This window comes from Artibeus jamaicensis, unplaced genomic scaffold (genome assembly GCF_021234435.1).
Source record: "Artibeus jamaicensis isolate MK-2021 breed Jamaican fruit bat unplaced genomic scaffold, CSHL_Jam_final scaffold_1283, whole genome shotgun sequence".
Lineage (NCBI taxonomy): Eukaryota > Metazoa > Chordata > Mammalia > Chiroptera > Phyllostomidae > Artibeus > Artibeus jamaicensis.
In genome coordinates, this window is record NW_026522028.1 from 11,894,264 (window position 1) to 11,921,077 (window position 26,814).

The 26,814-nt window shown below is 40.8% G+C and overlaps 1 protein-coding gene across 2 annotated transcripts in view; it reads left to right on the top strand.

The window, feature by feature from the left end:
• The window catches only part of APOO (apolipoprotein O), a 53,788-nt gene that overhangs the window by 3,680 nt on the left and 23,294 nt on the right, over positions 1-26,814 (top strand). For both annotated transcript variants that reach the window (XM_037142950.2, XM_053655839.1), the window contains exons 2-5: positions 16,982-17,089; positions 18,693-18,812; positions 22,068-22,122; positions 25,342-25,437. In XM_037142950.2, the coding sequence (XP_036998845.2) occupies positions 16,982-17,089; positions 18,693-18,812; positions 22,068-22,122; positions 25,342-25,437 (379 nt within the window). The remainder of the gene's footprint in view (positions 1-16,981; positions 17,090-18,692; positions 18,813-22,067; positions 22,123-25,341; positions 25,438-26,814) is intronic.

Here is a 26,814-nt window from a genome sequence, read left to right on the forward strand (position 1 = left end):
CCCTGTCCCTTTAGGAGTCATGACCCTTCAGTGGCTAGGGATATGCCATGCTCTGATTGACTTAGACACAGGATCATATCCAGATAGGGTCACTTCACCTTAATCACATAGGAAGGGAATTAATTCATGAGCACAGTGAGGGAATGGAGACTGGATGCACAACCAACAATGTCCATTACAGAAAGATGAGTTCAGTGAGTTTGGGGAAGCATTTATTGATTTGGGCAATTTGGAAAGCTTTCATGATACATGTAGGTTTAACTAATGGAAGTGAAAGCTGGATTAACATGGTTGGAGACTGAGAGAAGTGTAAATGTGCACAGTGGTTGATAAGCTTGACCGTCAAGGGAAGGAGAGAGAATATGCTGCCAGAGGGACATGTCGGGTCAAGATTCTAGAGTTGTTTTCTGGTTGTTGGAGTATTCAAGATGTAGCAGTGTATATGGCCTAGGGAGGAGTGTGGGGAGGGAGCTTTTACAAGAGAGAGTTCCCCAGCTTTCGAAGGAGGAGAGAGATTCCCTCCCTCCTGGGAGGTGGAAGGAGAGGGATGGAGTGATTGTGGACACTGGTTCTCATCTGGATGGTACCACCCCTCCTGAGTACTTGAGTTGTTCTTTACATCTTTAGTTGTGTTGAGCACTTATATATTGAAATATAATTCTTACAAATCTTTCCTTTTTGTTCTCCGTGATGGTGCCATCAAATCAGTCTGCTGCTCTCTTTTGTTGGACGTATGCTTGTAACTAGGTGATGAATTTCATTCAAGCATAGCAAAAGAGTTAACTTTGAAAATAATCTGTCATAAAATGGTGGTGTTAGGTCTGGTTGTTGAGAACCAGTGCTTCTCAAACTGTAATGTGCATGCGACTCCCCACAATGCAGCTTCTGATTCAGTAGATCTGAAGTGGGGGCTCAGGTTGTCCATTTTTAACATGTTCCTGGGAGATACAGATGCTGCTGCTCCCCCATCATGCTTTTAATAGCAAGAACGGAGACAAATTGATAGATGAATGGTTTCTTGTGTTTTCAAGTGAGTAGTTTTATGAGTGTGGTGGAATTTGGAAGAGGCACTGACCAAGGAACAAAAAAGATAAGTGAGAGTCCTTGAAGGGCTCTGCTGAGTGCTGCTAGGGCAGGTCTGTCGTGAGTGCAGCTCGGGAGAGGGGACAGAGCAAATAGTAGGATTGATCTGGCTTTGTGAGTTATCAGCTTGGACCAGCTAGGACCGGAGGGCAAAGGAGTTGATAGTATAGGTGTTGGCAGAAAAAGTACAGTGTGTGTGTGACTAGTTACGTGCATATACCATTAAAATGTTTGAACTGTAACTGTTTTGATGTAGCCATTCATCTTCACGTCAGTAGAGGGCACTGAAGGATTAAAAACCACATTTGAAAGGCTGGCCAGAATTTGAATTTCATTGCAGGAAGCAGTTTTTCAGGCTGCTGCTTTAGGAAGCTTGAATGTTGAATAGGTACACGCAGTTCCCAGATTCACATTCATAGATTTCATTCATTACACAAATGTTTACCATGGTCCAGCTATGGCCTGGCCACCGTTTTGTGCCCTGGCAGGTATAAATGAAAAGACCCAGTTTTTACCTTAGGAGAGAGTCCCCAGATTTGGCTGTACATCAGAATTAGTCAAGCGATAAGTAGTTTCCAGAGTCCTGGCCACAAATCAGATTTAGTTTATAAGTGAGGTCCAGGAACCTCTAGGGTTTTTTGTAGTTGTTGTTTTAAAATTATTTTATTGTTCAATTACAGTTGTCTGCATTCACCCCCCCCATACAACTCCCCCCCACCCCAGCCAAACCCACCTCCCTCCCTTGCTTCTACCACCCGCCCCTTGGTTTTGTTCATGTGTCCTTTATAGCTGTTCCTGAAAACCCTTCCCCCCATTATCCCCTCCCACCTCCCCTCTGGTTACTGTCAGATTGTTTTTAATTTCAATGTCTCTTGTTATATTTTGCTTGCTTTTTTCTTTTGTTGATTAGGTTCCTGTAAAAGGTGAGATCATATGGTATTTGTCCCTCACCACATTTAGCAAATGCTCTCCAGTTCCATCCATGCTGTTGCAAAGGGTAGGAGCTCCTTCTTTCTTTCTGCTGCATAGAATTCCACTGTGTAAATGTACCATAGTTTTTTTGATCCACTCATTTACTGATGGGCACCTAGGTTGCTTCCAACACTTGGCTATTGTAAATTGTGCTGCCGTGAACATTGGGGTGTATATGTTCTTTTGGATTGGTGTTTCAGGGTTCTTGGGATATAATCCCAGTAGTGGAATTGCTGGGTCAAAAGGCAGTTGCATTTTTAGTTTTCTGAGGAAATTCCATACTGTTTTCCACAGCGGCTACATTAGTCTGCATTCCCACCCACAGTGCACTAGGCAGGAACCTCTAGTTTTGGAAAAAACAAAAAACAAACAAAAAAAACCCACCCCAGGTGACTGTGAAACTTCCATTTCAGGAGCTCGCTGTACTGTTAGCACAAACATAAGCAGCTTCTTCCAATGCAGTGGGGTAGGTGCTCTGATGTATATGTGTTGAGGAAACACAGAGCAGTGGGTCTCAACCTTGACTGCATATCAGAACCTGCTGGGGGGCTTTTATAAGCCCCAATGCCCAGGTTTCACCCAGACCCATGCCATCAGAATCTGTGGGGTTGAGATCTAGGCCTCTAGTTTTTAGAGCTTGCTGCCAACTTTGAGAACCACTGACTTAGAGGAACAAGCACCAGCAGGGGGCATCAGGAGACTTTGTAGAGGAGACTGAGTTTGTGCTGACCTTTGAAGCTGGACTGACAGGTTGTGAAAGGGTCTTTCCAAGTAGAGCACAAAAGTGCACGCAAGGACAGAGAAGTGAGAATTCGGCGCAATGTTAAGACCTTGGGCCTCACCTGTTACCCTGAGCGAGATACCAGAGTTCTCTGTAGCTGTGTCCTTATCTGTAAAACAAACATCAGGCTAGCACCAACCTCAAATTGTAGTGTGGAGAATTAACTCATTTACTCAGACCTAAAGCTTAGCATGGTGCTTGGTACAAAGTAAGTCTCGATAAATGTGAGCTGTTAGTACCTTTTAGTTGGCCTCTTGTAGGAGGCTGCTACAGTAGTGTTGTGGTGGTGTACATTCTTGGGGCTTTCTGAAAGTACTCATTCAAAACTTGGTAGTTGACTGAATGTGGCAGAGGAGGGAGAAGAATACAAGGATGCCATTCAGGCTTTTGGATTGGAAAATTCAGTGGCTGTTAGAACCATTCGCTGAAATGGGAAAGCCAAAGAAGGCCGAGTGTGTTTTGGGGGAGATGATAATTTGATTTTGAAGACGTTGGGCTTGTTGAAATATCTGTGGACATTAAGAGGTGATATTCAGATGACATGGAACCCAAGGGTATGGAGTTTTCATGAGAGAGATGTGGGCTGGAGATGGGAGAATCCTCAGATGCCTCAAGGGCGAGAAGGTAGACAGTAAAACCTGGTCTGCATCAGTTCGCTCCCTAAGGACAGATATGACCCATACTGAGAGCCTGAGATGACTGGATCTTTTCGTCTGTAGGGCATTATTACCTCACATATTCTCTGTGGCTGTTTGGTCTTTCTTATGTATTGATTTGAGAGGAAGGGAGAGAAGGAGTTGAGGGGGCGGGAGGAAGAAAGGGAAAGAGAAACATCAATTTGTTCTTCCACTTATTTGTACAGTCATTGGTTGTTTCTTGTACGCGCGCTGACCCAGGATCAAACCCACATCCTTGATGTATTAGGATGATGCTTTAACCAACCGAGCTGCCAGGGCTGTTTGATCTTGATGTAATGCCTTTATTGCCTATCTTACTTTCTGAAATTAATCTTCTTACCATGAATAATATGTTACTAGTACAGTCTGAGAGGAGAATTACACTGTTAAATGGAAAAGTGAAATCATCTGTAAATTGGAAAAGAAATACTGTAACTGTATTTTACTTGCCTATTATTTTAAATGCCACATATTTTTAAAGATAATAAAGATTTTTTCCCTCACACTTTAAGCATCTCTGAGGGAATTTCTCCTTGAGTAGTGAATACATTTTTACTCACATAAATGCATATTTCTGTGCAGAATTAATTTGATTTTTTTCCTGTTGTGTAGTAGATCACGAAATAAAAAAAAAACAAACTGCTCTGTACTGCTGGACATAGTCCAAAAGCACAGGCTTGGCTTCTAGTTGTAGTGTTTCGGGTATCTGGCTAAGCAACCTTAATGACATGTCTTTCTCTCTTGGAGTTTCCTTGTTAAGGTACTGTGGTGACAGTAATAGGCTCCTCCATATCACACAGGATATTTGGGAGGTTCAAATGAGATGACGTATGTGAAAAGCACACACAGTCCACTACAAAGCACGATATGAATGTAAAGTATTTTCAATTCCTTCTGCATCACATCTGCCCAGTGATCTGGAATTTCAGGTTAGTGCTGTGGACTTGAGACTGTAAAAAGTAGATCCGACTTAAATAAATTCACTTCTCATTTGGAACTGAATTCTGCTTAGGCCACTGTGACACTCTTCCATCCACTTCTAAAATGCAAATAGCCTCTCATTCGAAGCTAACTAACGCTGGAAGGGGATTAAGAAGTAGATGAATTAAACTTTAAAAGAACAGGGTTGGGGGCAGTGACAAAATGCAGAACAGCAGATAATGTACTAGACATTTTTGATAAGCATATTACCCTATGAGGCTTATGCATATTTGTAGGCTTTTATGATATAAAGGTTTAATTTATAGTCTGTACGTTTATGTATTCCATACCCATGTCCTTTCTAGACTAAACTGGAACTTCTTTGAGGCTAGGAAATGAATTTTGATATTTGTTTGTGTGGTACATTTATAATTACTGCAAATAATTAAATATGTAGGAAAGCTCTAAAAAAGAGAAATCTCTGGCAGACATACATATCTATTTGCAAACATACATATCTATTTCAAAATATTGAGATTCGAGTTATTTATATTATGATAGGAAGGTACCAAAAGATTTTTTTAGTGAAGGGATTAAAAGAGCTTGTATTAGTTGATTTTCCTGCAATAGTACTTAAGTGGAATTTTAGAATTAGTGCATACAACATGAAGATATTTTCAGGGAAAAAATCTCAATCTAAAGATATATTTTCGAACTTAGAAGTTACGTGTTTTTTACTTTTGCTGAGTTTTCCTTTTATCATTTAATTCTCACCTGAGGATATACTTATTGATTTTAGATAGAGGAAGGGGGAGAGAGAGACAGACAGACAGACAGACATCAATGTGAGAGAGAAACAAACATCTATTGGTTGCCTCCCGCATGCTCCCCAACCGGGGATCGAACCTGCAACCTGTGCCTTGACCATGGGTCAAAGCCACAGTCTTCTTGTATAGACAGCACTCCAACCAGCTGAGCCACTACACCAGGGTGCTAAGTTTTTCTTAATTTTTGCATGGCCTCATGCTAGTTTTATTGGAAAGCTTCATCAATACCAGTCAATGTAGTGGGTTTTGAAACTTGTGTTCATTGTACACAAAAACTTGTAGAGGCAAGAATTTAGAGCAAAGTTGTAGTTTTCATTATGCTGAGAGCCTGTAATTTTGACTGGTAAGCTGCATCTTCATGATGATAGCATTATAAATAGTACAGTTGTGTTTTGAATGAATATTGTCTTAAAGGCCCTTTAAATACTGTCACCCTTTGTTTTCCTACTTTCTAACTCCTTGAAGCAATGTTGTGTTTTATTCAGAGCCCACACTGGCTCCAACTTAAGGATGTCTTTAGTTGGGAGAGGATGAGTAGCTTTCTGTGGGAGCTAGAGATAGATTCTCAAGTGCATGTTCATTGCTTTAGTTGGGGGTGGGGATACCCAGTGGTCTCTTTTTCAGACATGTTTAATCCTTTGAATGGTCTTTGAAATAGGAGGTATAAAAATAATAATGGTACATTTTCACCCCCATCCCACACATGTCAGCCCTTCCAAAATAACAGACTATTTTACTGTGCTTATTGGGATGAATCTCCTGTTCCATTCAAGGGGCTGATTTATGTGTTGCATTATGACACGAGTTAAACTGATGAGTGAGTAAGCAAGCACCAAGTGATAGGAGGACTTCAACAAGTTTACTAAATCCTCTGATGATGGCTTGCCTCCCTTAACTAATATTGACTCTGAGCCTGTTTATGAGGTCACATCCTCTGGGGGCACTGCTGTGCATAGTCTCAAAACTGACTTTTCTTACTTTTATTCCTTATTCTCGCAGAACGTTTCATTATGAATCCAGCTTATCATAGCTGAATTGAGCCTTGCACATGATTTCTTTTCAGAAGCATTTTGCAGTTTTCTTTTCCTTAAAGATGATAAAGCCCGTGACTAAGTGAGATGAGGTGGAAGGTAGTTGTCATCAGTGAACCTGGCATTCTCTGTGCACATAGTGGTTGGTCTACTAGGAAATGAAACCTATTAGGAAACGTTCTCTGTGCACACAGGGATATATTAGGAAATGAAGACTAGATAGACTTTACTTCGACAGAATAGTTCTTCCTCTTAGAAAATGTAGATTTTTAAAAGTTTTTTGAAAAGATAGAAGCATTTGAAAGGCAAGTCTTGAAGCAAATGTTCCTTTGTGATTTTTTCCTACCTATATTCCCTTAACTCAGAAAAGAATAGATTTGGGGATGCCATTCCTAAAGAGAAAATCATATAGATACATATACTTATGCACACACAGATATATACACATACATATATATGTATATATGTATGTTTTGGAGATGTACGTAAGCAGTGGTAAATTTCTGTCTGAATGAGGAAGTACAAAATAGTTGAAACATGGTAAATTACATGTCATTTCTGTTCCATGCCTGTGAAACCAGTACAGCCCAGCCAGATGACTCAAAACCTGCCTGAAGAAACAATTATGTCATTCTTTGGCCCTGAGGTTTCCTTCCTGTTTATCAGACAAATTTACTATTTTTTGTGTGAATTTAACAAAATCTGATAACTATTTTTAATGAGTAGGAAATAGAACAATTATAGCTAAGACAGTTTTGTGTTTTTGTGTTTTGTTTTTTGGGTTTTTTTGCTTTGCTGACCTAATTTTATGGTGAATTCTGCTTTCCAAAGATAAAATAGTAGTTGGTTTTCTGTAAGAAAAAGATAAACATTGATCTTGAAAACAGCCTCACTTTTTTTTTCTTTAGTCATCCTTTAGATTACAGTGTGTTTACAGTGGATGAGGAAGAACTAGGAGATATCGGTTACTCCAGTATAGAATTGAAAGTTTGTCATTAACTAGTTCTTTGTCATAGTTGGAAGACAGTTTTTCTTTTTGTTGGTTAAAGTCTGAACTCTCAAAATATCCGGCTTCATAATCCCTTCACTATGAAACAGATTGAAGTCATTGTGGTTTGCATTGTTGGAGTATAAGTGCTCCCCAAATGTGTACACTTAAATGAGTGCTGTTTTGACAGGACAGGTTTAATTTTTCTGTCAGTATATTTCTTCCAAACATACTGTCACTCATCAATATATTTATTCCAAAAATGTCATCAGAGATAGCCAGAAACATCTTTTTGGGGGGTTATCTTCATACTTCGAGGTAAATTCTTTAGAATATACTCAGGAGCCAGCCACTTTAGTTTTTTTCATGTTACAACACAAATCAGTATTCATTTCAAAAACTTCAGGAAATACAGATAATACTAGAGAATCCCACTATCTGTAGGTAACCACTGTTAACATCTTTTTTTCAGACTCATTTCTGGGCATACTTTTATATACCTTCAGCTTGACATTTAAAAAGAAAACCCACAAATCCCCCGCCTTTAAACAAACACCATTTTCTAATCTGCTTTCTCATTTTTATTTCAAATATATTGAGACTTATTTTTTTAGAAGGTGAAAATTTGATCTGAGGATGTTTAGAAATAGAAGCCATATAATCACATATTAAAAGTAGCTTTCTTTTACTAACTTTTAATATAGCTAGTTGCAATAAATTCTGACTCAGTATATGATTTACCAAGATTACCACTTTGAAGAAAATCACTTTTTTTTTTTTTTTGAGGAGGCATACTGTTTATTTTTCTTTCTGGCTGCAGTGATTTTTTTTTTCTTTTTGGCCATCTTAACCATTTTTCTAGTTCCATGTATCTTTTCTTGTGCTAAAAAGTTATGTAAAATTTATCAGCTTAATCATCTTTAAGTGGACAGTTCAGTAATGTTAACTGTGTTTACACTGATGTGGAAAAGAGCTCCAGAACTTTTTCATCTTGCCAAACAGAAATTCTGTACCCATTAAACAACTCCTATTTCCTCCTTCCTTCAGCTCCTGGTAACCACCATTTACTTCCTGTTTCCATGAATTTGACTACTTTAAATATCTCCTATAAATTAAATTATACAGTATTTCAAGGCTCTAGTATTCCGTGGTGTGTATATGCCACCTTTTCTTTATTCATTCATCTTTCCATGGGCACTTGGGTTGCTTCCACTTTTTGGCTATTGTGAGTAATATTGTTATGAACGTGGATGTGCAGATATAATCTTGAGACCCTGCTTTCAATTCTTTTGGATGAATACCCAGAAGTGGAAATGCTGGATCCTATGGCAGTTCTATTTTTAGTTTTTTGAGGAACCTCCATACTGTTTTCCTTAATAGCTGCACCATTTTACAATCCCACCAACAGTGCACAAGGATTTCAGTTTCTCTATATCCTTGCCAACAGTTATTATTTTCTGAGAGAGGAGGGAAGGGAGAAAGAGAGGGAGAGAAACATCAGTGTGTGAGAGATACATTGATCAGTTGTCTCTCGCATGATCCCAACTGGGGACCTGGCCCACACATCCCAGGCATGTGCCCTGACTGGGAATCGAACTGGCGACCTTTTGGTTCACAGGCTGGCACTCAATCCACTGAGTCATACCAGCCAGGACTTTCTGATTTTTTTTGATAGTGACCAATCTTAAAGGGTGTGAGGTGAGAAAATATCTCTTAAAAATGGTGTAAGTAACACTTAAATAACTTTTCCTTTAAAAAAGTCAAAACAGTACAGTTAAGGTAATTAATTGTCAGGTTTCCACTGTCCGCTTCTCTCTAACCCCTTTCTCAGAGAAAGCTTCTGTTACCAGTTTGGTGTATGGCCCTCCAGATTAGAAAGAATTGTTGTATAAAATATAGGTACTCTACTGAATGCTCCTTTTGGGGGTGAGGGCGAATTCTTTTGACGTATCAAGAGCATGTGGCCTGATTTGGGCAAAATTGTTGATTTGTTTCTTTTTTTAAAGATTCTATTTATTTATTGTTTTTAGAGAGAGGGGAAGGGAGGGAGAAAGAAAGGGAGAGAAACATCACTCTGTTTTGTCTTGTATGTGCTTGACCAGGGACTGAACCCACAAAACAGGCCTGTGCCCTGGGTGGGGGTCAAACCAGTGACCCTGCTTTGTGGGTTGATGCCCAACCAACTGAGCCACACTGGTCAAGGCTTGATGTACAGGTAATGTAACAGCTAAAATGCTATAATTGAAGCATTAGATTTATTTATGCAATTTTTCGAGTTGGCAGAACTTTTCTCATGTTTAAATTTGTGTTTTTTCCATTACCATTTATCTCCCCTATACCCTCTGCCTCCTCCGTCCACCTCCCTCCCCACTGCAATCACCACACTGTTGTCCGTGTCCATAAGTTCTTTCTTTTGATACCAAATTATTTTGAGTGGATTACCACTGAACCCCTGTCTGCCCTTGGTATTAAAAGGGAAAATTTTGATTAAGAATATTTTTGAACCATGGCCCATGTGGCTCAGTTGATTGGAGCCTTGTTCCATAAACAGAAAGGGCACAGGTTCGATTCCCTGGTCAGGGCACATGCCTGGGTTGTGGGTTGTTCCCTGGTGGGGGCGTGTGTGGGAGGCAGTGGGTGGGTCCATGTTTCCCTCTCCCTTCCTCCCTCCCTTCTTCTCTCTCTGAAAGCAATGGGAAAAAAATGTCCTCGGGTGAGGATTTAAAAAAGGAATTTTTGATATTAAAGTAACAGCCGTGGTTTATGATTGCCTGTATTTGCTTTGTCTAGCAGTTGAATCTACTCATGGGTGTAGCCGAAAAGATTGCGGTATGTCAGAAATGCTCACGTTCCAAACCTTCGTTCTCTTTACGGTGCCTGTTCTTAATGATGCTGAGTTTCAACATCAATCTGATGGGTGACTTTACTAAAAAAAAAAAAAAAAAGGGTGGGAGGGAGGGTGGCAAGCAGGCAGGCATAAATTTTTCAATTGTTGATTCCACTATTCTCTCCGCAGTGGTGTCCCACAATTTCTACTTGTGGTACATTATTCCTTTTTCTGTGTTACTTCTGTCCCTTGTCTGTTAGTGCACTTATCACAGGTGGTGTAGTTATTTGTTTATCCTCTTTTATTAGATTGTGGAGGCAGAGACCACATGTTATGGCTTTTGAAGTCTGTTTTCATTGTTTCATTAAAGAGTTGCTTTGATGTTGTCCTTTGAGTGTGTGGCTTGTAGGGCTATTAAATGAGGTAGAGAAACTCAGAGAAAACCAGGTTTTAGAGAAAGAAAATCCATTATGAGGTAGTAATTGAAAAACCTGGTGAACGTGTCCCTGGGGAGTTAGACACATAAGCCTAAGGCTTAGGGAGAGGTCCCGGCTGGGAATGCTGATTTGGGCATCAAAAGCATAGGGTTGGATTTAAAGCCTTAACTTAGATTTAAATGAAATTGCTCTGGTGTGAGAAGAGGAGAGGGCTTAAGGACTGGGTTAAGGACTCATCGACTTTGAAGAGATGGACAGAGGAAGAGAAGAGAAGACCCATAACCAGAGTGAAGGAGTGCCCTACCAAGCTTCCATAATGGAGCTAGAGGGGAATCTTGAAACAAAGGAAGAGAGTTCGAAGACAGTGGAGTGTCACTCATTTCGGGGTGCAACCAAGATTCCAGATGTCCATTGAAGTTTAGTAACTGGGAGGCCTTGGGAAGAACAGTTTTAGGTTCCTTAAGTAGTGAAGGGAGGAGGGGAAAAGGAGAGAAAGCAAATAGTCTTTTTTAACTTGGTGTTGAAATATAACATGCATACAGTAGAGTGCACACATCACAACTGAGCTTTTACAAACTGGCCATACTAGTGTATCGAGCGCTCTAGAAGCCCTTGTCAATGTGAGAAATATCCAAACCTGTAGAGAATTTTTGTGAGTTCATTTGAACCAAATTGATGACAGTTGCTGGGAAGCAAAATGTCAGTGGACTGAGAAAATGCCCCGGAGATTGGCAGTTTTACCACTTTATACATCAGAATCAAAGGAGAAGACGGGAGGGGGGTATTTGAAATCCACTGGTGGTAGATGAAGGAGGCAGGAGAAAGCAAAGCGAGGAAGTCTCTGAGGTTGGGTACAGAGTAGAAGGGATAGACACACACTCCTGTTACTTTGGCGGGTGCAGGATAGTGAACAGTTCACATGTGCAGCACATACAGATGGAGTGGGGGAGACAAGACAACAAGGCGGGGTTCCGGGGTCTGTGCTCTGGGCAAGGATTGTGCCCTGAGGGGTCTGGCAAAATAGAAATTATGCTGACATTCCAAAGGTATGCTAGCGTTGACGGAAAAACACAACAGACAGGCTCAGTTAGGTAAAGATTGACCTTTGTTAAAGGACAGTACAGGCCTAGGATGTGACTGTCCACCACGTACTGCTTTTAGTTAGGAAGGTTTAATTTCAGACCACCCCACGTGCTTACTTTGGTCTCTTAGTTTGTAAGGCCACCATGCGGGTCACCCCTGAGTTTGTCAGAGTTAGTGTGTGGCCTCTTTTTCTCCCACACCCTCATGGTCCTTCTAGTCACTCTCTAGCTTGCTAAGGGTATCCATTATTCTGCCTTCTAACCATAGTCTATTTTTTAAAATTGATTTGAGAGAGAGAGAGAAAGAGGGAGGGAGAGGCAGAGAGAGAGAGAGAGAGAAACATCGATTTGTTGCTCCACTTATTTATGCGTTCATTGGTTGCTTCTTGTATGTGCCCTGACTGGGGATCCAACCCGCAACCTTGGTATCTCTGGATGATGCTCTAACCAACTGGATACCCAGCCATGGCCTAGTCATAGTCTATTTTTTTAAATTTTATTTTATTTTTAAGTATATTTTCTTGATTATGTTATTACAGTTCCAATTTTCTCCCTTTCCCCCCTCCTCCCAGTACCCCCATTCCCTCCAACAGTCCCCCCCTTAGTTCATGTCCATGGGTTATGCATATGAGTTCTTTGACTTCTCCACTTCCTGTACTGTTCTTAACATCCTTATTTTATACCTACCAATGTGTACTTCTTTTTGGAGATGAGAACGACTATATACTGGGTTCTCCATAAAGTTGAAAAACAAAGCCAGTTTTCAGGGTTTTGAGACCTATCATTATTAAATATCCTTGAGGGTAGCTTATTTAAATAGCTTGCAGATTTTGTCTTTAAAGCCGTTTCACTGGGACACAATGAGAAAGAGATCCTGGAGTTCTAGACCAGAATTCTGGGCAGTGCACTTTTATTGCCAAACAAGGACAACTGCCGATCCTGGTGCTCAGTTTCCGCTGACAGTGAAGGCGCCTGTGGACTATGTAAAACAAATGTTGAAAGACAGAGAGAGAGAGTTCAAAGGTCTAAGATGGAGACTATATCTTGATAGGGAGAGTATGAATAAGATACCTTGCTGGGGGGTAGAATCAGACAGTTTAGTTACGTGAGCCAGGGAACTTAGTGACACTTTCCATGAGGTCCCCAGCTCACTTTTGTTTGAGCCAAATTGTAGTTTTCACTGTGACTATGGGTTTCTTACACCTATATTCAAAACCAACCCCCAGACCAGCCAACACATTGGAGTCTTTACTTTGAGACCCCCCCGAACCAGCTGAATTCTGGGAGTCGCATCTAATAACTGAAGGGTCCACTCCAGAGGATAGGCTTGATATAAAGCAGCACAGCCTTTGGGTCTAGTTTAGTATGTTGCCGTAGCTCAGTGCTCATTGAAGATGCAGCTCTTAACATAGTGGGCCTGACTGATCTAGGAAGCTGAACTCTGATCCAAAGTTGAGCATGTCTACTGAGCCCTTGAAAGGTACATCTGTACCTACGGTTTCTGAGCTGAGCCATCTGCCCTGGGTAGAGAGGTGAGCCTGGCAAACAAGGATTCTCAAGGACTGTGACTTGGGACAGAGTGTGATTAAGCCCTGGGTATATGCATGGTAGAGGTTCCAGCCCTTCATCAAAAATAGTCCAGGGGAGATCTCACTTCCTAAGAGGTACCTTCAATCTGGTTGTGCCTGAATGGGTCTCATGGGGAGAGAACAGCTTTTTGTTTGGGTTTTACATGACAACCCAACAGGAGTACCCACAGGAGAGAGGTGATAACCCCAGAGCTTCAGTGATTATGATCCACACCATGGAAGTTGGTTAAATCTTTCTTCGGAACATTTAACTTTTAGATTAATGTTCTTTTACTTCCTTGGGGAGACAAAAGATTGAAGAAAGTGCTTTTTTTGCCCTCATACATATATATCTGGGGGTGATCTCGGCACATTTTAATGGCCTTTTTCTTTTTAAATTCTGATATCAAATGGGTTAGCCTGAGGACTCAATATGAACTCTAACAAACTGTGATAGCCACCTGGCAGGGGTCCAGTGTCCACAGTTCCCATTCATGATAATATCTGGTCTGGCCAATGCAGAATGGGGTAGTTTGTCCCCACGAAGAGCCCCCTTTGATGCCAGAAAGGAGAGCGAACCAGCCGGGATGTTGGGAAGTACATCAGCATCAGGCTTGTCTGCCTGTGGACCTTTTACCCAGGCTCCTCCTGTGGTTTTCCTCACACATTCAATGCTACCTGTCCTTCATACCATCTGTAACCCACACGTCAATCAAAATATAGAGCATTTCTGTCACCCCCTTCTCAGTAAGTCTACCTCCCCTTCCACACTTAATTCCCAAGCATAGAGTGTTCTGATTTCTATTACTGTGTATGAGGTTTGAGGCTGTTCAGTTTGATGGTGAGAGATGTCAGCAAATAATGTTAATTGAAGTAAATCAGTGCTTCTAAGTGGGGGTTGGCGAACACCCCTTGGGAGACTTTTGGCGGGGTCTGGACACGTTTTTGATTCGTGACAGGGAGGGGGTACTCCTGGCATCTAGTGGGTGCAGGCCAGGGGTGCTGCCAAGAAGCCTCCTGACAACGAAGAATGATCCAGCCTCAAATGTCAACAGCGCTAAGATGGAGAAACCCTGAAGTAAATCCTGTGCTCTTCGCCCTGGGGAGTGTTGTCTGTGGATCTCCCAAATCTCCTGGGATGATGTTCGTTTTACTCTTCGTTTTGTTTATTTGTTGAGAGCCCGCAGGGAGATGAAAGGGCAACCCAAGGAGAGAGCTTCGTTGGGTGCCACAGGCCTGCGGCCGAATTCTTGCTGTGGAGCGGGAGTGAGGGCGGCTGGTGTGGTAGGCTCTTGGGAGCAATGGAAGAAGAGGAAAGCAACTTGGGCAACAAAGGGGCAGGCTTAGCGTAATGTTAAAAGGAGAAAAAATGGAAAAGAGTGGAAAATAAAATAGAGATGAATAATCAGGAATCCAGTAAAATGTTAAATTGTAAAAGTAAACAAGCTGAGATTGAAAAGAAAAGATGAACAGGAGAATAATCATTAAAAGTGTAAAAAGTAGAGATCTGAGTTAAAACAGTAGAGGGCCATGAGATGAAAAATGAAATATGTGGAAAATAGGTAGGAATAATAATTGAAAGCAGAGACTTAATAAGGTGAACATAAGGTGTCATATCAAACGAGGGTGAACATAGGGGACAATAAGAACCTGAAGGGCTTAGAGGCTCCTTAGAGTGCTTAGAGGCACTTAGAGTGCTGGGTGAGGAGTGAGAAAAGGGCCGGCACCAGCTATTGCCCATGAGGAAGAGAATCGGGAACAAAGTCCAGGGTGGGGCCGGCAGGCTCAGTAGAAAGTCCCCAGTTCAAGCAGTATTATTAGTTGGTGGTGGGCAGACCTAGAGGGCAGAGAGCACGGGCTGACATCTCCAGATACCGGCAGCCTAACAGGCCCGCTCCTGCGGTGCAGGGAGGGACTACACTGACTGTGTCAGCAGTAGCTGGCTGACCTTTACCCTGGAAGCAAAAGAAACTTCTGGCAATATTTCTTCGAAATTACAGCCTTTCAAGATGAACATGTAATACTTGCAGGGTGTGTTAATTATTTTTAAAGCAGTTAAAGTAATAACTACTTCTTAAAAATAACTTCTAGCTCTTTGGTTGCTTCTGAAATATGGGAATTTTCTTTTTTGTGTGTGACTCCAGGCATACCATACATTTTAATGGACACTTTTGTTCTGTTTTATGTGTGTTTTGTGAATATTACAGTGTAGCCCAGTCTTATACATTGCAGGCCCTGCAAATCTCAGCAACATGATTTCTGTGATGCTAAATCATGCCTAGGTACTTAGAATAAGCCAGTAATTTCTTTCTCACCTCCCTCTGTCCATGTAGGCGGGCAGTAAACAGTTATTGGGCATTTCTTATATGCTGGGCAGTCCTGGGCACTAGGAATACAAAGTAAGACATGGCCCTATCCTGAAAGGGCTTCCAATCTGGCAGGGAGAACTTGACAGACATAAATAGACACATAAGAAAAGCAAAGCAATGAATCTCTCTGCTCTTAGGCAGTTGTACAGAAGGACAAAGCAAGCATAAAACGTCCTAGGCAGAGGAATCAGCGTGTGTGAACCCCTGAAGCTGGAAAGCAGCACGGGAGAAGCACAGGGAGTTCAAGTTTTGTGGGAGAAGGCAGAATGACAGAGATGAGGTTAGAGGAGGTGGTTGGGGTGAGATGTTCACAGGCCTTGTTAGACCCCCATAAAAGTCCTAGGTAAAGAGTTACAAAAGATCTCAAATGAGGATAGAAGATAATCAGGTTTGGTTGTTTACGAAGATCATTCCTTCACAGTGTGGTCATCAGAGGCCAGGTAAGCAGGTAGAATGCTGCTAAGATAATCCAGGAAAGAAATGAGGGCCAAAGGGAAAACTGTACAGGAGGGCATCTCAAGGAAGCGTGAATTGCCATCATTTAATAAGCAGAATTAAGAGGATTTAATGTCCAGTGGAACGGGCGGGGGGGGTGAAGGATGACCTCAGAGTTTCTGATTGGGTTGTCTAGGTGGGTTAGAAAGTAGAAGAAGAGGGACGGGGCTGGGGAAAAGATGCTAGATGGTCAAGAGCTGTGTAAATGTAGGGGTTATTGAGAAAAAGCTTTCTGACTTGATTCCACAGCTTACATCCACCCATCGGGCCGAGTGTGGGCTTGGGGGCACAGACACGATGCTGATGAGTTGGTTTCGGACATGCTCGATCTGGGGAGCTTGTGTCCCATCCACGTGGACATGTCCAGCAGTGGTAGGGTGAGTGAGTTGGTAGCTCAGGAGAGAGCTCTGGGCTAGAGCTTTGTATCTGTAAGTGACTGGCTGTGAGCGACTCCCAGTCAGGGAGAGCAAGGCACAGACAGAGATTGAGTTCGGGAACTGAGACCAAGGGAGACCAGCTCTGGATGGGCATGGAAAGAGGGAGCTTCTGAAAGTTTAATTGGTAGAATTACAGAAATAATCTGCATCTGTTCCATGAATTACTAAGTGAGATTATTAAAAACTTCCCTTGTTGTTGGTGCATGTTCGTATGTATATATCATTTATTTTACCTGAAAGGCTAAGTAGAGAAACTTAGAAACTGTTGTCTTTGGGAAATTAAGATCCAGGTGACCTGAAATATTAAGTCCCCGAGAACATGTCTTTTAGGTTCTGACTTCCATGAAATGTCAGGAGTACATTTACTTCTCAAAAAGCACAGTCACCCTTTCAGAGCAGGAGTGGCTGAGGTTAGGAAGATGCTCATGTTGTGCACATTCGTTTTGTAGCATTGAGAGAAGGCTTAAGATTGCTTCTGTGTTGCAGGTAATTCAGAGGTCCGTGGGGCCAGCCAGCCTGAGTCTGCTCACCTTCAAAGTCTATGCATCACAGAAAAAGGACTCACCGCACAAAACTTCCGTGAAGGTTAATGAGGTAACATGCTGTTCATGTTGTGAAATAGTTTTGAACATCTGATTTACTTACTATAGGAAGGATACAGATTGTGTATCAGGAAGATGTGACATTTTTAGAGGATATAATAGGAAATATATTTCCTTATGGTTTATTTTTCTTCGTGGGAAGCTACTAGAGTGGCTTTTTCAACAGATACACTTTAGTTAATGGTACATATAATATTTCTGAGATTTTTAGTGAGGAATCCACTGTGTTGCAGTAGAATGTAAGCACAGTTTGATTCTGAGTGATCTGCCTGACTCTAGACTGCTTTAAGCCAAGAAAACATGTATATTTTTCCCAAGAAATTAAAACCTGGCCTCATTCTGCTTCTTGGCCGGATTAGAGGCTTACAAGTAGATGGTTAACGAATACTAAAGAAACAAAACAAGAAATCTTCTTTCCATTGTTTATAGTCTTTTTGTCTACACTTGCGGTGGATTATTTTGGATATTTGGTTTCTGTTCAGACTGAGTCAAGTGACCTAAAGGTCTACCTTCAGTCACCAGCAAGGTTACTTGACTGTGTTTACATAAAACTAGTTAGCTTTATCTTTTGCCCTTTACTCTCTTCTTCTCAGGCCTTGGGGCAGTGGCATTTTTGAGGGTGAAGAAGGCAGCCACTAGTGGCTGTGAAAGGTTTCTTCTCTGGATGGGGAATGAACCTGCTATCCTACTTTGGTTAGCACCAGGCTGATCATTTGAAATACATGACATGCTCTTCAGTTACTCTCAAGCTTTTTAAAAAATATATGTTTATTTATTTTTTAGAGAGAGAAAGGGATGGAGGACGAGAGGGAGAGAGACATTGATGTGAGAAAGAAACATCCAATGACTGCCTCTCACACATCCCCGACTGGGGACCTGGCCCTCAACCCAGGCATATGCCCTGACTAGGAATCAAACTGGTGACCTTTCAGTTTGCAGGTTGACTCTCAACCCACTGAGCCACACCAGCCAGGGCTCAAGCTTTTTTCAAAACCCCAATCCAACACACCCTTTACAGTAATATTATCCCTTTTCTAAGTGAAATCGAAGGGGAAATAACAAATTTTAGTATATAAAACAAATAAAGGGGAGCTGCTTTGTCTGCTACCAGTAGGGTGGTAGGTGGATGGTAGAACACCTCATAGCCTTGCCCTCTTGGCCTTGGCCTTATTGATTAAGGTAATAAGTAAGGTGCCCTGGCCGGTGTGACTCAGTGGGTTGGGTGTTGTCCTGAAAAGCAAAAGGTCACTGGTTTGATTCCTAGTCAGGACACGGTTTGTGGTGTGTGAGGGGCAACGGATCGATGTCTCTCTCCCTCTCTTTCTCTCTCTCTTCCCATCTCTCTGAAAATAAACAGACAAACTTTTAAAAAAGGAAGTTGGAGATCTTTTTTAGAAAAAGGTGGTAAGTAAGGTGCAGAGATCCTCTGAAGGAAGGTTTAGGATGCACACTGCCCTTAGAGTGTCTGCAGTTCATGAATTATGAGAATTGCAGTTCACTTGTGTTACAATGCTTACAAATTTGATCATTGATTACGTTATCTCATTGCTGTGTAGACATTTTAATTTTTTTGTTTTGTTTTTTAATGTATGCAGCTCTCACTCTACTCCGTTCCCGAGGGTCAATCTAAATATGTGGAGGAGCCAAGGACTCAACTTGAAGAGAGCATCTCACACCTCCGACAGTATTGTGAGCCATATACCAGTCGGTGTCAGGTACAGCTCGTCTGGAAATGGAGGGAACGCATTCCTGTTTAGAGTCCTTAGCGAGAAGTCTGTATCAGCTGTATGTTTTCAGAAAAAGGCATGATAAAAGGCCCCAGCAACCTAACAGTGCCCAACTTATAAACATTCATCAGTGCCATATGAGGGGTGGGGGGTTGAGCAGAGAGCCCTGGCTACCTGGTGGTTCCTGTTGCCATAGCTGCACAGAGAATTTTCCCTCCCACTGGGTAGGTCTAGCACTGGGACCAGGGAGTGGAAGGCTGGTAAGTATCTTGTTGGTCACAGCTATGAAAACACTATTGTCTAGAGGAAGGAAAAGGACACAATGTAACCATTTATGTCAAAATTGGGAAGTCCCCTGTCCCCATCTCCACCCGCCAGAGATTCTACAAACCAGTACCACTTTAGATAGTAATTGTTACCAAGCATTTTGAATGCTATAATAGGAGGGTAAATAACTAAAAAAAAAAGGTGGAATTACATATTTGAGTACTGAACTGTTTGCCCCAGTAATCCAAGAGCTACTTATACAGATTGGCTTCTGTCACCGCTCAGGTTTTAGATCAGGCTTTGTGTTTCAGGAAGGCATTCTGTCATTTTTAACATCTAAAACTGCAGTGTACAATCTACAGAATGCTTCCGTGAGCTATGATACATGTATTTGCTGTACTTGGTCTTGGTTTTGAAAATTGATGAAAATTAGTAAAAAGCATGTAGATGTGTGTGTGACATGGTCTACATTTACTTTGCTTGAGACCTACAAACTCAATTTTCATCCAGAACTTATTTAAAGATTTTTACTTTATGTCACTGCTGAACCAATTTAGAAAGAAAATAGTAAGCATAGACTCTTTCAACAATATAAATTATGCCATTATACATAAATATTATAACCATATTATTGAGTTATGAAATACCTAAAGACTATATTGTGTTGTAAAACACTTAGACTTTACCCTCTTGTTCTAGAACACTTTTTAAAAAAGATGTTATTTATTTCTAGAGAGAGGAGAAGGAAGGTAGAAAGGGAGAGAAACATCTATTAATGGCCCCTCAGATATCCCCAAACGGGGACCTGGCCCACAACCCAGGCATGTGCCCTGACTGGGTATCAAACCAGTAACCTTTCACTTCACAGGCTGGCACTCAGTCCACTGAGCCACACCATACATGGCTATTCTAGAAAACTTTTAAACCATATGCTTAGTGGTTAGATAGGGTCAGCGTGCCTGGTTGGTGTTGCTCAGTGGATTGAGTGCAGGCCTGCAAACTAACGTGACACTGGTTTGATTCCTGCTCAGGGCACATGCCTGGGTTGTGGGCCAGGTCCCTGGTAGGGGCCATGTTAGAGGCAGCCACACAATTATGTTTTTCTCCCTCTTTCTCCTTCCCTTCCCCTCTCTCTAAAAATAAATAAATGAAATCTTAGAAAAAAAGATAAGATTGGCAAATATTTTTGTATCATGTAGGCATGACTACTGTTATTTCTCTCTCTCTGGTTTTGAAAGTATTTTGTCTCTTTAGCTTTCAACCTAGGTTGCTTTTTGTTTTTTTGCTTTTTCATCTGTGCACAGTCCTCAGTGCAGCCAAATACCTCTCCAGGTGATAGAGTAGTTATCAACCATTTATTTGCACTTAGAGCGGTGATCAACATGTTTATTTGCAGTACTTCTAAATACTTTCTTTGTGTGATTATAATGGTTTCATTTTCCTATAGAATAAAGTCTGCATAAATAGAACTATTTTTAATTCTCAGCTCATTTTTCAGGCCAACAGTTTCTATTCCATTTCTTCAAGAACTAACTTAATAGTTCTTAAAAGAACTAAATAGTTCTTTAACTTAATAGTTCTTAAAAGAACTAAAGTTAGTTCTTAAAAGAACTAACTTTTCTTTATAGTAAAAAGATTATGCAGCAAAAAGAAGTAGGCAGTCACTCTAGACATTGATCCATAGCTTTTCTTTCTTTTTTTAAAAAAGAATTTATTTATTTATTTATTTATTTTAGAGAAGGGAACAGAGGGAGAAAGAGAGGGAGAGAAACCTCAATGTGTGGGTTGCCTCTTGTGCACCCCCCACTGGGGACTCGGTCCACAACCCAGGCATGTGCCCTGACTGGGAATTGAACTGGGGACCTTGGGTTCACAGGCCAGCACTCAGTCCATTGAGCCACACCAGCCAGGGCTCTTTTTTTTAATGGGCAGCAAAAATCAATAATGAATTCTAATGAAGTGATATTCAGTTATTTTATGTTTTTTAAAAGAGTTTATTTATTTTTGGAGAGAGGGAAAGGGAGGGAGAAAGAGAGGTAGAGAAACATCAGTGTGTGGTTGCCTCCCATGCACCCCCCACTGGGGACCTGGCCCGCAACCCAGGCATGTGCCCTGACTGGGAATTGAACCAGTGACCCTTTGGTTCTCACACCAGCACTCAATCCACTGAGCCACACCAGTCGGGGTAGTTATTTTATGTTTTTATGTCCTCCAAATTTAGCATTTATTATTTACGCTCATTTAACAGTATTAGGTTCATTTGTTTTGACTTGAGCTAAATTATATTTAAAAATCCTTTTCCAAGTGGCAACTGGTTCGTTCTGATGCTTTGTGATACCCGCACATCGCTTTTCCTATCGTCACTGTAGACTTCTTGAAGGTGCATAGCTTCTAGCTAGTTCCTTGTTTTCTGTAGGATCATCTGACATTCATGTGCAAAGCCTTTTTATTATTGTTGTTCTTAAGAGAATGTTAATACTTCACTTGCTTTAGGACTAGGATAAGTGTCTTCCCAAAGTTAGATACAGACTTCATTGTCCCGTTAAAGCTAGTCATTCCTGCTTCAAATGGGCAGTTTTTTAGATATAGGCTCTAAAGTCATGACAAATCAGGAATTAGACTTAACACGAAAGACAGATTTAATCGCACAGGGAAAGGATTGCTGCTTTAATTATCAAAGGACTGATTTTTGTCCATTTTCTTGTATGTTAATAGCAAATGAAGAGACTGGGCTGTTGAAACCACTCCACTTGAAATCTTTGCTTCCTGTGGCAGTCATAAGCCATTCTGCTGAGCAATTTGTGGTGAAGGGGAAATTACAAAAGATAATAAAGAACTCAAAAAGTCCAGATGGACAGTATATCTTTGTTCAAAAAGTGTTAATAACATGATAATTGATTAAGTAAAGACAAATATATTTATTGTTACTTTCTAATCAGCAAATCCTACTCATTCATTTTCTGTTCACCTTTTTAGGAAGTGTACTCCCAAACTGAGCCCAAGATGCAAAGTTTGGTTCAGTGGGGGTTAGGTAAGTTGATTTTTAATGATGTAAAATCAGTTTCTTCATTTACATTGGACTCTTTAACTGGGTTCCATGTTTGGGTTTCAAGGAGAGCTGTGAATCCCTTAAAATTGTATGCAGAATTTTAGAGCTATGCAGATTTTTTTCTGGAAAGGTGATCTGTTACTTTCATCAGGTGTCAGAGGATTAGTACCCCCAAACACTCAGGTAAGTCTCTTCAACATCATTAGGATCGTTGGGCTAGCAAGTACAGATTTCCTGTACTTTTTCCTTTCAATTTATTCTAGGTGCAATGCCCCTAACTCACACTAACCTACACTAACTCATCAATAGTTTTTCCGAATCAGGAGAGCCCTTATGCATAGCTCTTAATACATTTTATAGAAGTTTAAAGGCAGGAAGGAACTGGGTTGGTGTGCCTAGGAAAGGCCTTATTGCACACTTAGTGGTGGTTTACATTTTTCATTGGTTCTTATTTTTTCTTTTTCAATTTATAAGAGAAAGTCTATTTTTAAGTCACAGGTAGCAAAGGTGAGCCAGCTACCTGTGGTGGCTGGTAGCCACCTGAGGTAAAAGGTGAGCCAGCTGGGCTCTGTGGGCTCAGGAAAGGAGTTCCAGAAGCAAAAGAAGGGCCCTTGGAGTTTAGGGAAAAGAAAGGCAGAGAGAAAGCACTGGGGGGGGGGGGAGGAGCAGAAAGGTGTGTGTGGAAGGGGGGGGAGGACGGACAGACAGAAAGACAATGGCAGACACTCATACTGTGATACTGCCCTGGGGAAAGAAGGGGGCGGGGGAAGGCGCCGGCTTACTCAAGAAAGCTGCCTTCATTGGTTTCTATTGTCCTTGATTATTTTTCATAATCACTTATCACATAGACTCATTCACAGTGTATGTGTTGACTAATCTCAGCCAGGAAGTGGTAACATATTTCATTCCCCTCATTGGGCATCTTGACAAATTAAACTCTTGTTTTTGCAAGTGTTTGCTTCCATGACGGAAGAAAATAAAACAAGTATAGTTTATTTCTCTGCAAAGAATATCATGGAGTATTAATGAGCTGATAGCCCTGAAATTACCAGATAAAGAAATTTTCCATTTGAAGACAGATAATAGTAATAGCCTACTGGTTCTTTAAATTATTCATGTATGTTAATAACTAACATCTTTAAATTTTTTTTAAAGAATTTATTTTTATTTTTAGAGAGAGGGGAAGGGGGGAGAAAGGGAGAGAAACATGTATATGTGAGAGATAGCTGTTGCCTCTCATATGCCCTCAACTGGGGACCTGGCCTGCAACCCAGGCATGTGCCTTGACTGGGAATCACGTTGGTGACCCTTTGGTTCACAGACTGGCACTCAGTCCACTGAGTCACACCAGCCAGGGCAGAATATAGAAAATTAAGGTTAAAGGCAAAGTAAGTGAAAGGCCAGTCAGGAATTAGTACCAACAACACAAGCCCTATAGTAGTATTTAAAATGGTCACCACATTTCTCAAAGACCCCAGGAAAATGAAAACTGACATGTCTGCTATTATCTGGGAGAGAGAATTACTGAGTATTCCAATTTCTTCAGTTCCATATAAGTCATCACAATGGCAAGCATTGAGGATCGAGGCTGATTATGACAGTGGTCCCAGCCACTGCTGTGCATAATAAATTATTCAATATTAGCACAAACACAGAGACAATCCCAGACCGCTCTCAAAGGCACAGAGGGAGGAGGCTAGTTTAATAGAGACTGGGAAGATGGAAACGGGGAGGGAGTTCTGGTATAAATATTGAAAAAACAAAGGCAGCTACACAGAGGGCACGGTACCACCAGGGCTTGGATGTACAACTCAGTGTTGCACGTGCCGGGAACCGGAAGCAGACTGTTGAAGATGAGGTTGAGGAAGAGATGTGAGGCTTTTTAAGTCATGACCCAGCTAAAAGCCATTTGTTAATTCACTCGGTATTCATCAGCTTCTAGCAGTACTTTTAATAGATGACCTGTTGAATGAACATCCACTGTTACCACTGAGGAAAGTAGCATAGAGATCTGGGCAGTGCACCATTAAGGAGTGTATATTCTCCTTGTGGAGACCTAAAACACACCTCTGCTTAATTAAACAAGGTGCTATAGGAGTAGATACCAAATTATGGTGCAGAGAATAAATATGATGGGACTGAAGAGGAGGAAGAGACCTATGGGCTGATGAGCATAGGAAAAGCTTTTCTGAGGAATTAGGACGTAAACTGGCTGTTATTTGGGGGGATTGGCTCAGTGGAGAGGAGAGGAGATGTGGGATCATGCGAACGAGGTATAAGGCATGTTCAGGGTGGCACAGAGGCTCACGTGTTGCTTTTATTTTTATTTATTTTACCATTACCAACGGTGCTTATTTTCCCACATACACTTGTGTTACAAGGTACCTTCATTATCCAAATTTGTTCTGTTCTTGAGTTCGAATGAGTTTAGATGACAACAGATATTTTTTATCTTGAGTTTAATGTACTTGGTTGCTGAGAACAGGCAGCAAAGCTTCTGAAAGTGATAGATTTATCCAAATATTCAGGCACACCTCGTTTTTTTGTGCTTTGCTTTATTGATTTTTTTTAAAAACAAGTTGTACCCTGCACTGAGCAGGTCTGTCTGCACCAAATTTTCCAACAGGGTCAGATGGTAGTTAGCATTTTTTAGCAGTAAAATACATTTTACCTAAGATATATACATTGCTCTTTTAGACATAAGGCACACTTAATTGACTGCACCGCAGTAGAAACATAACTTCTGTATGCACTGGGAAACCAAAAAATTCATGTGACTTGCTTTATTGTGGTGGTCTGGAACCAAACCCTCACTATCTCGAAGGTCTGCCTGTGTTCTGTGTTTCTGTGTTGGGATAACAGGAGTTTGGATTGCAAGGGATCCCTGTATTTGTATTTCTTCCTGCGTGAATAGTTGATTCACATCTGTAGCCTTTAGGAATATGAAGGTAATCTGACATTACTGTACTGTCAGTAGGATGTCAGACCAAAAGTGTTTAGAAATTGGATACTTGCTGTGTGAATAGTAAATCATGTTTATCACGTACAAAGAATGTGTTGAAAAGAAGCATGTCAGCCAAAAGCCAAGAATACATTATTTGAAAAGCATTTGATACTACAATACTAGATAGACTTTAAGATTTGTTTGGTTTCTTTAATGAGCACTTTATGAAACTGTTTCCTTGTCTGATTCTATTGTAGACAGCTATGAATATCTCCAAAATGCACCTCCTGGATTTTTTCCAAGACTTGGTGTTATTGGGTTTGCTGGCATTGTTGGACTCCTTTTTGCTAGAGGTAGGTACAATTTTTTTAAAGCCAGTTCATAAGGGAGAGAGAAGCTAATATATTTGGTTCTTTGTTTTCATTTACCAGTTTTTAGAATAATGAGTTGGACCCATTGATATGGTGTTTTTTCTCCAGTATACTTAATTTCAAGCATATATAGAAATTGTTAAAAAAATAAAATGAAAGAAATTATATACTCTTGGTTGAAAAAAGATAATTAGTTATTCTTTATACGAACATTTACTTGATCAAATTACTGTTGCTCTTTGGTACAGAAAGAGTGAACCTTTGTTAACGAAAATCTGTCATTACATGAGACACTGTTTTCAAATGTTTCACTGTTAAGATCAGGCTCTTAATCACAGTAGCTAGAACAGTGATTTTATAGAGATTGTATTGATCTTTTGATGTGTCATAGCTTCAGTCATTGAGGATACAAAATTTTTTTAAAACAACAGCAAACTCACAGTTATTAACAACCATACCTAAAACAAAAGCAAACTAAGAGGACAGCTAGATCAGGAGCAGAACCATAGAAATGAAGATCACATGGAGGGTTAGCAACAGGGGAGTGGGAGGAGGAGAAGGGGGGAGAAGGTACAGAGAATAAGTGGCATAGACAGTAGATAGAAAATAGAGGGGAGGGTAAGAATAGGAGGGGAAATGTAGAATCTAAAGAACTTGAGACACGTGGGCATAAACTAAAGGGGGGAATGGTGGGGATGGGGGGTAGGGTGGAGGGGAATGAAGGAGGGAATACAACAACTGTAATGGCATAACCAATAAAATATATTAAAAAAAGAAAAATAAATAAAACAGTTGAAAGCTAACAAGCCAACTTAAAAATATTCCAACACTGCACTGCTGGATCATAAAACATTTATAGGAAACAAAGGATGGTAAAATCCTTCATTATAATGAGTGAATTTGTTATGAACTACTTGAAGTTTCACTGATTGTGAAATTCAGACTTTAAAAAATTCCCAAAATAGAAAGTTTATGAACCCTGTAATCAGACCCCCATAAAAGAGAACTGTGGAGACTAGTCTGGCATCCAGCCTTGCAGTTTTAAAACCTTCGCTAATACACGCCTTAACTGTTATGTCAGAATCGGTAGAGACGTGTGTACTGGTGCCACTCCTGCAGCCTGTGGAATGAACTCTCATAGGAGTTTTTGTGACCTCCTCCCATCTATGTAAGAATTAAATTTAGAGTTTATTTTTACTAATCAACTTGTGAAATAGTTGAACAGACTCTCCTCTTTTCTGTAAAGCTGTCCAGAAAAGCATTCCACTCTTATTTAGATAGCGTTTGGAATGTAGGAGAATCCCAAGGCCAAGGTATTGGACTCTTGGGTACTAATTGACATATCTTCTCCCATAATTA